This window comes from Rhinolophus hipposideros (genome assembly GCF_964194185.1).
Source record: "Rhinolophus hipposideros genome assembly, chromosome: 19".
NCBI lineage: Eukaryota > Metazoa > Chordata > Mammalia > Chiroptera > Rhinolophidae > Rhinolophus > Rhinolophus hipposideros.
In genome coordinates this window covers 44,727,789-44,741,014 of record NC_138065.1, presented here as the reverse complement: position 1 = coordinate 44,741,014, position 13,226 = coordinate 44,727,789, and the positions used below count along the sequence as shown (strand labels likewise).

At 35.0% G+C, this 13,226-nt stretch overlaps 1 protein-coding gene across 2 annotated transcripts in view; it reads left to right on the top strand.

The window, feature by feature from the left end:
- RALGPS2 (Ral GEF with PH domain and SH3 binding motif 2) overlaps window positions 1–13,226 on the top strand; it is a 131,051-nt gene that overhangs the window by 58,060 nt on the left and 59,765 nt on the right. For both annotated transcript variants that reach the window (XM_081026133.1, XM_081026132.1), the window contains exon 8: window positions 4,950–5,076. In XM_081026133.1, the coding sequence (XP_080882259.1) occupies window positions 4,950–5,076 (127 nt within the window). The remainder of the gene's footprint in view (window positions 1–4,949; window positions 5,077–13,226) is intronic.

Here is a 13,226-nt window from a genome sequence, read left to right as displayed (position 1 = left end):
TTTGGTTCTATTTAATAAGGTCAGGGTGTGAATTCTTGACTTCTGCAAATTTGTGTATTTTCATATTTGAGTGACGTGATACTGGCAAGGGTATTTTTCATAAGTAAAATTTTATATTTAAATTTCTTCATATTTAATACTGTTCTTTAATGTTGAAGAAGGATTTTCTTTATCACATTTTGTGCAAAGGATTAGTGTGTTTTTTAGGGTCCTGTGATAAAGACATGGCGAACTGTAAAAAGCTTCTTTTTTTATTACTAAAATATAACTGTTTTTAATTATCCTAGTGTTTTCACTTTTCCGAGTATTTGAAGAGACAGATGTTTCTCATGAAAACCAGGGTAGATTTCTATATTGGAAAAACTTGCTATATTGGAAGAACTTAAGTCCTCTTTATATCTTATTTGTATTTTAGAAACACCTGGGTAAAGGATTTCCCTGCCTTAAAATTTATTTTTCATAATGATGGCCTTATTCTCTTCTCTTAAAATTTGAATTTCATGAGGAAATGGAAATGATTATAAATACATAGTTACGAATTCCATCTTTGAAGTTTTAGGGAAAAGAAGTATACTCTGATTTATATTGTGGTTTAAAAATGAGATACACTTCCCTCAAGTTAATTTTTATTTTCCTTGAAAATATTTTTATTTTCTCCCTCATGTATTTACATGGAAAATACTTTTTTTATTTAGTAACGGCTCCATTAATCTGAATAAAATTTTTGGTGTTTATATTAAATTTTAAAATATTCCAGACTGTGCCAGGCACTAATTGCTTGACAAACAACAGTGCATGATACAGACAAAGTCTCGTTCTTATAGAGCTAACATTCTACTGGGAAAAGATAAACTGTAAATAAATAAATGCTATATCATAAATAGTGATGAATGCCCTGAAGAAAAATAAAGCAGGGTAAATGGGATAGAAGGGAACTATTTCATACAGTATGTGGTAAGAGCATCTCTGATAAGTGACAGTTGGGTAGAAAGCTAGAGGAATTGAGAGAACCATTCGTGTGGATATCTGAGAGAATTCCAAGCAGAGGTAAAAGCCAGTACAAAGGCCCTAATAACGTTCAAAGCTTGCAGGCTGGTCAGTGTTGACAGTTGAACAAGCTCGGGAGTGGTTGATAGTAGGAGATGAGTCCAAAGAGGTGGCATCCAGTCAGATAATGGAGATGCTAGTTAGTGATATTCAGGGAGATACAGAGAAAGGAATGTGGGGGGAGTTCTGTTTTATACATCTCAAGTTTGAGTTGGCTGATAGATATTCATGTGGACCTATAAGATTAGCGTTAGGTATACAAATTTAAGAAAGCAAATGGGGCTACAGAGGTATATTTTGTGATCATCACCTTAAAACATGAGGATGAATGGGATCACCTAAGGCATGGTACAGATGAAAAACCCGAGAACCGTCCAAGATTTAGATACTGGAAAAAATGAGGAATCAACAAAGGAAATAGCATGGGTGGGAGAAGTTTTCCACAGTTGGGGAAAGAAAGTACTTCAAGAAAGAGTGATCCCCTGTGTCCAATGCTAAGTTGAATAAGGTGAGAACTTTAAAACGACCGTTGGATCTGGAGGTTGGAGAGGTTTGGTGACCTTGGCAAGGGTGATTTCAGTGCAGTGGTGGGGTGAAATCCTGGTTGGAATTGAGAAAATGGTGGAGATAAAATGGGACAGCAAATACGGAGAATATTTTTGCGGAATTTCACTATAAAGGGTTAGGGTGAGGTGCTGCAGAGAAATCTGACTGTAGCTAGAGAGGAATGTGAGACCAAAGATTTGTGGCATTTTGTTTTGTTTTTGGAGATGAGCTCCATGACAGTGTGTGTATGCTGGTGGCAGTGATCTAATTAGATGGAAAAAATGTAAGAGAACAAGGGGTTACTCCTGTGATATCCTCAGTTAGGCAAGAAGGAATTCGACCCAGTGGAGCAGGAACAGTTGAGCATTTTAACAGGAGAAAAGAGGGTGCATTTGGTTCCAGGCGCAGCTAAGTTGGTAGACTTGGTGGTGGTATTCATTAGAAGTTCTGGTGCTTTGTCTCTTAAGACATAAGAAACAAGCTCATTAGTTGAGTGTTGGGGCGAGGGTAGGAGGTTTGAACAAAGAGGAAAGAAAGCGTGAAAGTCGTCTAGGAAAGTGTGAGAGTGAATTAACTGGAGAAGCGTAGTAGGTTTGGTAGGCCTCATGAAGGATCCACTTGAGATTTTTGGTCATGAATTTAAAGTGAAACCGAGCAACAAAGTTACGTGTCCTCCATCCAGGTTCAGGTGCTGGGTCTTAACCTGGAGTAGTGCTGAGAATTGCATTTAACCAGAGTTGGAATTTTTTTAGGATTGCTTGTACCACAGAGGGGTCAAGTATAGCACAAGAGATAAAGTGCATGAATGTAAACGTTGTTTTAGGATAGATAAGGAATCTAACCCACGTAAAATGAGACAGGTGATGCACAGTGAAAAGGTAGTATAGTAATTGGATTTGAAACAATATTCATGTGGAAGGAGCACATAGGTAAATGTGTGTTGTTGGTGTGTACTATAGTTCTTAGGTAAGGTAGATGTGTGTGTATTCGTTATAAAATTTAAAAATAAATCAGTTTAGGGGCAGCTGGATGGCTCAGTTGGTTAGAGCACGAGCTCTTAACAACAAGGTTGCCGGTTCAGTTCCCACATGGGATGATGGGCTGCACCCCCTGCAACTAAGATTGAAAGTAGTGACTGGACTTGGAGCTGAGCTGCGCCCTCCACAACTAGATTGAAGGATGACTTGGAGCTGATGGGCCCTGGAAAAAATACACTGTTTCCCAATATTCCCCAACAAAAATTAATTTTAAAAAATTAAAATAAAAATATCAATTTAGCAAGAAGGTCACATCAGGCACTAATGATAATTGAGTGTCATGAACAAAGAGTTATAATTAGTCTACATCCAGGGTCCAAGATGAATGAATAATTTATTTGTGCAAATGCACATATTTATACATATCATATGGGGATGCCAGTCAAAGTGATGAGTGATCTGGGAATCTTGTATTTCTTACATTGACTCACCTGGACAGGGATTCATCCAAATTTTCCAAAAGCAGATTGTCACGGCAAGGTAGTGGGGTGATCTGGCCAGGAATGTTTGGAGTTCCCACATTCACACACCAATGAAATCGTGAAGAGCTTTGCCCCCATGTGTTGTGCTCTTGACCAGAGGAAAGCATGGCGCCCGAAACGTGGAGTTAGAACCTTGTGAATTATTGTTTTTCTCCTTTTTTGGAGGGAGGAATATAGTGAAGTGGCATTATAGGGTCATTAGGAACATCAGAAAAAGATTTGAAAAGGAGGAAAAGAAAATGAAAATTTCTTAGTTATGGCTTTGGCACATGAGCTGTGGATGAGTTTCTGAGCTATCACTAGGAAATTCCTATTTTAATTTAACATCTACTTAATTCTTTTATCCATATTCTTCCTCTAAATAGTCTTCTGGAAACAAGCCTCTGCTACCCTACCCCAGATTGAATTTTTTGATCTGGTTATTAGTTTATTATGAAAATTCCAAAATACGTTATTTTTATATGTTTTAGACCATGTAGCTCTTTACCACAGTTTTGCGTTTCAGCTGTGGCAAGATGGGTCATGAGTTCCAAGTAATTTGTTTCTCCTGATATTGTATCAGGATGATTGACTTAGGAAAACAAGACTTGGTTACTGTTATCCCTTCTGTGTCATATCACTATGTTTTACATATCCAGACACTGTATTGTGGGAGAGAGAAAAGGATGGTTGGATGCACAGGTAGCATCAGGGAGTTGCACCTGATCTTGAAAATGCTAATCGAGTGTGTTGAAACTGGGCCAGGGAAAAGATTGTGAAACCACTGTTTGAGATCATGGAATGTCTATCTAAAACATTAAAGCAAAAGACTCTTTGAAATCTTGCGTTTTAAAGAGGGAGGGATACTAGTCAGACAGTTTTTGGGTAGTGATTATCTGAAGATATTCTGTGTTGTTGGAGCCTATGAAAAATAGATTCCAACATCAATCCCAATTCTACTACTTGTAACACTAAAAAGAGGAGTGGATTAGGTGTGTGAATACGCTTTACCTACATCTTTTTAAGTGGGAGAATGAGACTGTTAGTATGTTCTGTTTCTAACAGAACATACTAACCCTGTGATCACCTTTGAATCTCAGTCTCCTCATCTCTAAAGTAACCCTCAGACTTTTCTGTTAACCTCATAGAAGAATAGATGAGAATTTTATAGGTGGGAATGTTTTGCGTGCTATAAAATAACACTAATCTTTTATGACATAAATAATTAGTACATCATAATGAAGTAATAACTTCATATGTTTAAAGAAAAAAAATTTTTCACATTCTTTGGAATACTTAACAGAATATTTTCTGAAACGTTTAGTTAATATTTGGGTGACTGACCTTGCTTTCTTTTTATTCCCTTTGATTATCTTCATGTTTTTCAAAGAGCACTCACAACAAATCTACCCTCAAGCTACTTTAAAACATCAGTTGATTCTTCAGATGTGTGTGATACAGCACTGGTCAAAGGAATCAAAATTAAAATGTCAAAAATCCAAAAATGTAAATCACAGTTTACAAATATTGTAGCCATGGTTAGATTTGTCAAGAAAAATTTGTCAACAAGAATTGCTTAACTGTTTAAAATAGTAAATGAGAAATAATGGATTATAATTTACTAAGTAACTTAATGATTTTATGTACACATAAACAATATTATATGTTATAATTAATAGATTTGGGTTTATTATCGTAATAGACATGTCTGATTTGGTAATTTATATATTACCAAAATATAATTAAAGAAGGTATAACTTCAAAACTAAATTCATATTTACAGTAAATACAACTTCAAGTCTTCGCTGTAATAAAATCGGATTTGGAAATAACTTAGACTTTTCTATTTGTTTTTTAGTTATTAAGTCGAAAAGACAAAACAACCTTTGAAAAATTAGAATACGTAATGAGTAAAGAAGATAACTACAAAAGGCTCCGAGACTATATCAGTAGCTTAAAGATGACCCCTTGCATTCCTTACTTAGGTGAGTGATGTCACTGTTCATTATGCTCATTGTTTCTCCGCCTTCATCAGTAACCTATGCAGAATTCTGGATATTTTATAAGTGTATGTGTCCTTCAAAGAAGTTACTGCGATTGTGAAGCTGAAAATATTGACTAAAGGACTATGTTACCTTATTACCTGGAATGTATTTTTTTATTAAATTAGCCTTTGCCCTTAAGGTTTTTTCATAGACTATCATTTTTTTTTTTTAGAGATGGACCATATGATAAAAGTATACACTGGAGCTATTTTAGTAAGGTTTTTAAAGACTGAAACTGGAGTTTGCAATGAAGTTTAATGCTGTAAAATTATTTAACATTAACTAAAGAAATTGATCAAGAGATTTATTGAATTTATTTTTAACATCATGAATTCATAGTTGGCAGATATTTTAGGGTGAATTATGATAAGTAGTCTCAATGAATATTGGTGGTGTTGTCTTCTTGGATGAAATGAGTTATTTAACTGGAAATTTAGCTTAGTGCTGAAACAAATTTGTATTTCATGTATCATTTGACTAAGGATTTATCTCTTTACTGTATACTTTACAGTGTTTATCAATTCCAAGAATTGTTTAAGCTAGCATTGTAAGATTATTTTCAACAAAATATAATGTTTCGTTAGGTGTTTGAAAGAAAACAAGTCTCAAACTGTCCCTTTTAAAATGTGTATGTAAATTTAAATATAGAAAATACTCTATATGATAGATACGCAGCATAAATTAAAATAAATTGGTTTGATCCTGTGTAGAAAATAATCAAATGATAGTTATTTTTTTCTAGTATTCCTTTTTCTCCCATCTCTACTCTGTCTTTTATATATCTACCCGTAATGGATTTTACGACAGCTACTTTAGAAAGTAATTGAAAACCCTGCCATTTGTTTAGGAGATGCAAGGTGTCATCTTAGAAGTCTTTACAGTACCAGTGACTTAGAAGACAAAGTAGGGACTGGGCAGTTAGCACATTGTCACTCGGCTGCTCTAGAGCATCGGCCTTAGTTTGTCAGGGATGAGTGGAGCTCATGAGAACATTGTGGAAACCTAGGGTTCCAGTGGGCACAGGGCATGCACACCCCATGTTGAAGGCAGTGTAGATAATGGCCGCCACGTGTCAGAATGTTGTGTCCTGTTGCTTTGGTAAACAGTTCAGGGCCATAGTAGGCATGACTGCCTCAAGGGGCTCTAAGCTGAGTGAGGACAGACATTCTGCATGTACCCCACTTTATGGTACCCTTGGCTGTGCCCATTTTTGAAAATGTAGTTTGGGGGAAAGGAGGAATAGAAGATTTAAAGAATATCTTTGATATCTTCATGCTTCATAAGAACATAAACTTTTTATAGCATAAAAAACATTAGATTGAAAATTGGCAACCCTCAATTCCAAATGGCTCCACCATACTAACTTTTCAAATCATGGAATTGTCTTCTTTGATCCTTGTTCTCTTTACCTAGAAATGGCGCACACAGGATCAGAATCATGTTCTTCTTAAGGCTGGAGGGGCCACAGTGATCTTCTCTAATTCACTTAGTTTACAATTGAGAAATCCGAGGTCCAGAAAGTGGGACACCTGGCCCAGGGTCCTAAGATTTTCTCATTCCTGACACATTCTCAGTCTGAAGTCTTGATCTAGCATTTTTCCCCCTGCTCAGTTACCCTGCTGAGCTCTCATTCTAAAATTTACTGATCCTATGATTGTCTTTTTTCTCATTGAAATGTTTTTCTCAAATTCCATAATTTATATCTTTTAAAAAAGGAAGTGAAGATTATTTTCTGTTGAAAATAAGAAAATGGCAAAATAATATAAATCCTTGTGCTGTGATGTCTAGTGGAGACTTCAGGGTTTGAAGTTGTGTGTGTGTTGTGCACATATGTGCCCTCTTACATGCACACAGAGAGAAGCAGAGGAAAGCACGAGCGTGGGTGGACTTTCGTGGAACCTGCAAACATTTTCTATTAAAGAACATACCTGTTTTCTCCCAGTCCTGGTACCTGAAACAAACACCATAATTATTTCTGTGGGTTAAAGCAAACAACACAGATATTGAGGTACAGAAATGAATTTGAAGAAAGTACTAAAACCGTGTATCTTTAGTGTGGTCTCCATTGATTCCTTCTTTTTCCAGTTTTCTTTTGTATATCTCATGACCCAGAATCTTTCTTCTCGTTATCACCATGTAGTCTAGTTCATTTTATACCTAAGCTAATAAAAAAGGACCCAGTTCCTCCTTTCTCCTTTGTTTTGCTGTTTTCTTTTACTCAGCTGACTGTTATCTCCCTCTTCACTTGTAAAAATTTTCCCAATAAGGTCACCACTTACTTCCTAATTAAAACATTTATCAATATTTCTCAAGCCTCATCTTATTTTTTTTTAATTTTAATTTTTTTTTTTAGTTAACAGTTGACATTCAGTGTTATTTTATATGAGTTTCAGGTGTACAGCATAGTATTTAAACATGTATAGTATATGCAGTGACCCACCCCTGGCACCGTACATACTTGCTGCACCATTATTGATTGACCATATTATTTATGCTGTACTTTACATCTCCGTGACTATTTTGTGACTCCCAATTTGTACTTCTTAATCCCGTCACCTTTTTCACCCAGCTCCCCAACCCCCCATCCCATCCAGCAACCATCAATTCTTTGTATCTATGAGTCTGTTTCTGTTTTGTTTGTTTATTTTGTTCTTTAGATTCTACATATACGTGAGATAATATGGTATTTGCCTTTTTCGGTCCGACTTATTTCACTTAGTATAATACCCTCTAGGTCTGTCTATGTTGTCACAGATGATAAGATCTCATTCTTTTTCCTGGCTGAGTAAGATTTCATTGTGTATACGTACCACCTCTTCTTTATCCAGTCATCTATTGACAGGCACTTGAGTTGCTTCTGTATCTTGGCTATTGGAAATAGTGCTGCAGTGAACATAAGGCTGCATATATCTTTTCGAATTAGTGTTTGGATTTCTTCGGGTAAATACCCACAAGTGGAATTGCTGGGTCATAAGGTAGTTCTATTTTTAATCTTTTGAGGAACCTACAAAGTGTTTTCCATAGTGGCTGCACCAGTTTGCAATCCCACCAACAGTGCAGGAGGGCTCCCTTTTCTCCACATTCTCTCCAGTGCTGCCCAAGCCTCATCTTAAATTGTGAGTTTGATACTGCTTATTTCTGCTTCTTGAATTTTTCCACCGGTCTCTCTTCTACATTTCTAACTTTTGTTTTATTGGCTTTTCTTTCTCTGCCTTTCTCTGAAATCTGTTCTTCTCAAGGTCTCAGTCCACTTTTTTTTGGAGTCTTTAATTTGGCTGGTCTCATTCAGACTTTTTCCATATATCACCTAATGACTCCCAAATCTGGACTAGGCCTGTGTATCCAGCTGTCTGTGTAATTCCTGGGAACTAGTAATATTTCACTTACTCACATACTAATTGCATGAGATCTCTGTAGGTAACTAGTTCATCCTGTCCACAAGCAAATTCATCATCTTCCTCTTCCTCAGAACCTGATCCCCATCTTGTCTCCTCCATCCCAGCTCAGTGTACCAGTGATGACAGTGTGGTATTGTCTACACTAGTCACCTGGGGTTTTCACTGGATTTCTTCTTCTCATCAACTTCTTGTATTCTCTGTTGAAATGAGATGCATGTTTCTGAGGGTTATGCAAGAATTAGAAACCAAAGGGGGGAAAATAACAAAGAACTTAAGTTGAATTAGAGAAGATACACTTTAATATCTACATAATTTTGCATATTGGTAGTCTTCGTATAATTATTCATTCCCACACTAGTTTATGAAGCAGCTGAGATTGTGATATGATTGTAGAACATTTGGCATAAACATTTGGTAGACTTGGGAAAGGAAAATGAAACATTCGTCAGATATAAGTTATTGTGACTCAGCTTGTAGTGACGGTTTTGTTCTGTTTTGTAGCAAACCTTCAGGTTAAATGTATTTCATCTATCAAAAGATTCATGCTTTTCTTAAGAAAATGTGAAGCATTTTCAACTTACACAATTTTTTTACTACTTGATTTATTTACATCATAGATAGCTGGTTTGTTTTTTTATTCCTGATTTTCAATATTAAAGTCTTTTGAAGAATGAAGATATAACAGTAGTTTATATCCTGTTAATATTTACTTTGTTCAGATTTTGTTCTAATTAAAATGAATAGTATCGTGGTTTTTAAATTTAACTTATCTTAATTTCAGAATTCTTTACCACTCCTAAGAAACTAGGCCTAGTGCAGTTGCCAAAAATGTCAGCATTTACATGATGCTGCTGTACATTTGATAGGACAGAATTTGCCCTGAAGACATTTGAAAAATAATACTCATTAGTAAATTGGCACCTTCTATTTAACCATCTCTCTTCAAGCATAGAGAATTTGCATAATGAATGCTACCCGTTAATGCGTTATGTTTGCAAAGGCTCTTATGGAAAGAATATATCAACCAGAAGAATCTGTAGTGCCTAGAGACATGGTAAAGGCTAATCATCTGTTTCTTCACATGAGCGATCTGATCCAAAATAATGTTATTTTTACCCCCTACAAATTATAATCAAAAGCACCCGTTCTTTGTGAAGCTTAAAAAAGAAGATGGGTGTTTATAGGCTGACAAAACTTATTTTGATCCTGCCAGATTTATCTATAACTCAATGTGGATTAAATTTTAAGAACTAGAAAATGTTTTCTTGGCTTTCAACACATCATCCCTTGAAAAATTCTCTCTTCTGTTGATTCTCATTCAAGGTAAAAATTAATCAGCCTACATAGACAATATAGTGAACAATTCTTAGAATAAGGATACAGTTTTTCTGGAGAGGAATAGTTTGGCAAATATCAAGGAAAAAATAGTTTTATATGAGAATTATTGCTTTAAATCTGAAAATCATTAACAGCACTCATTTGTTCTTGTCATTGGAGAACAATCTTAAGGGGCTTATTGAAGAATTTTGGCATAGGAAATTTTGCTTTGCTGGAGAGAAGAAAAATAGGACATTGTGCAAAATAATTTAGTTGCATGAAATATATTCTTTCATGTGCATTTTCTAGCCTCATTTCTAAGTACTCATGTAATTTTGGGACTATGCAGTAGCTCAACCAGTTTAGGATGTTTTCTGGGAGAGCGCATATTTTTAAAACTATAGAAATAAGTGAATTGTTGCAGTTCTTTATGTTGCTTTCTATTAACTAGAAGCAGAGAAGTTCTTGCACTCGCTTGTCTTCTCTAGGGCATGAATACATTGTTTTGATGTATCTAGATAGGACTCCTCACTCTTGTAGGGAGAGCTCCCACACACACTTAATTTTCAATGTAATATGTTAGATTTTCATAATAGACCTTTTTTTGACAAAAGAAAAGCTGTCCTTATAATTTCTGTAATATAATGAATCCCCCATTCCCTGAATCCCCCATTATCTGAAAAGCACCATATTATTTTCATTATGTTGTTTGCATTCATCTGTCTCCCCCTCAGCTGTATGTAAGCCCTTTCTTGTCTTGGTTCAAGGCTTTATTCTTAGTATCTAGAACAAAAGTAAGCACTTAGTAATCTTTGTTGGTTGAATTAATTAATTAACTGATCCCGTTCTGGCTCTTCCCATTGTTCCAGGAGTTTTGTTTTAAACACATTTATTTGTGTGGTGTTTTTGTGTACATCAATTCTACCACTCCGGGTGCGTCAGCCGGCTAACCAGTATTTGCATAGCAGTGTGCTTGGTGCTAGGTGGATAGGAGGCAGTGAAATGGACTGTGTCGCTGCTTTATGGAACTTCATATCTCTTCACTACCAAAGGCTCAGGTTGATTTTACTACCTTGTGAATAATTTCTTCCACCTCCTATGCCATGGAAGACCTTGTTGTAGTAGTGTTCTCATCACAGCTAATGAAATGTGGGAAGCATGCCTAAACTTGAGATTTTATCAGATCCGTTTTTTTCCCAGTAGTTTTTACCTATCTTGATCTCTTAGTAGAATACAGTTCTTTAGTTTTACATTAGTTTTAGAAACTTCTAACCCATATACAAATATTTTAAAAAATAATAGCCTTTTATTCACATTTCTATTCAGATAATTTCAACAAGAATCCAAAGGTTTCTTTAGCTCCATGGGTTTTAATGAAATTTTTTTCCCCTTCCCCTTTGGTAAAATTGTACATGGTTAAATGTATAAAAAGGTCTGACACTGATGTCAAAAATCCCTAATGTTTAGAAAATGTCATTGGCTTTTAATATTTTAAGAGTTTTCTTCCATTTTGCTTTCTTTAGTTTGATTTGTAGATAATATACACCACGGATTATTTTCCCTTATTCTCCTCATTAGATTATATGTTATATTCTGAAATAGCAATAAAGCATGTTCAGTCATTTTCTTTTGAATCCTGAGAAAGAGTTCTAACCAAATGGCAGCTAGCCTAGGTTTTTTTTCCTTGGCCAAAACGACATCCTCATTTTCCATTACCTCATTTATATCTTTTTTTTTTTACCCGCATTCTTTTTTATGTATTTTAAATTCCTCTAACATTCTTTAATGGTATACGTATTTTCTGAAGTTTATTTTAAATCACTCTAAGACTTGTGGTATAAAAGATCTGGGGATGGGATTGCATTAATTTCTTTCCCATGTTCCTAGTTTTTCTTTAAGAGCCTATCTCTTTAAAAAATGTATAGTAGCTATATAGATCTGCATTTTAATCATAAACAGAATCAGATTCCCCCAGATCCATCAGCTTTGCCAGTGGTGTTTCCAGCTGTTGATGTTTCAATAATTTGTAATATTTTATTAAACCTTAACAGCAGAATAATAGTAAAAATGTCAATAATTAACATTTATTTAGCACTTAATACTATATGCCCAACACGGTGTACTTTATATAAGAATTATCTAATTCTTAACAATTTTATTAAGTAAGTGATTACTTATTTTATAAGTGAAGAAACTGAGACGAGGGAGGTTAAACTGACTTGCTATAAACATATGCATTGTAACTTTCATTTATAGTTCAGAAACATTATGTATTTACATTAATATTTTGGGAATCTGTATTTAGATTGCAATTTTAAATTCTTCATTCTTTCCTATACTTATCTATAGAATTATTACTTAATAACTATTAACCCCTCTGATAAAACATTGAAAACTGAGCTTATTTGTAGACGGCTTTTGGGGGGCAGGGAGTCATAGCATTATAAGTGGAAATCAGTCTTTTCTTACTTAGTTATCTTTCACAGACCCTAAAAATAAAAGAGTAAAACTTGTTAGGGTGTAATAATCTTTAACTTACTATTAAGTATATAAAACTAATATTACAGTAGTACAGATTTACAAGTAATTTAAAACATTTTCATGTTGCTAAGTCTTTACAGGCTTATTATATTATCACCAGTGGAAATCCTAAGAAGAAGAATGCTAGAAGAATTAGCAATCTCATACCATGACTCATGGAGTCAAGTGAACATTAGACTGAAATTTTGGTCTTCGTACTCTACCAGGCTTGGAGCCCGGGGATAAGTTTATTTGTAGATATATACTAAATTTCAAGGTGGTGTCTAATATTGTCATTATCCAAAATCTCGAGTTTTAAAAAGTCTGCCTCAGAGACTCCAAGTTTCATTGTCATTGATGTCCTCCCATTGAGTACAGCAGAGTCTAAATCATTTTTAACATAAGCTTCATTTCATTTATTAAAAGTAACTGAATATAAAGAATCCTTTTGTAAACTAGCTTCAAGGTTATAGTTCATTCTTATGGACGGTAAGGCAACCATGTTTTTATTCCTAGGAAACCTTCAAAGTAGCTAGCTATCAGACCTTTCCTACCACACAGGCAACCTATTAAATCTCTCGCAAGATCCTCATTAGGCTGACATTCCTACTATGGCTAGTCTTAATTTTCCTTTTTCTTTTTTTATGGTCCAGTTTCTTAACTACCTGCTATAAAAGCTGACATAGCTCTATTAGGTTCGCAAATGAAGATCATGGATCAATGTAAATTTATGTCTGAAAACTTGAATATTGTTTCTTTTAACACATTTATTGATCACACCTACTATGTCAAGGCACCATAACAGGTATTACAGCAAGTACATCGATGAGGAATGATAACCTGGTAGCTGAAGTC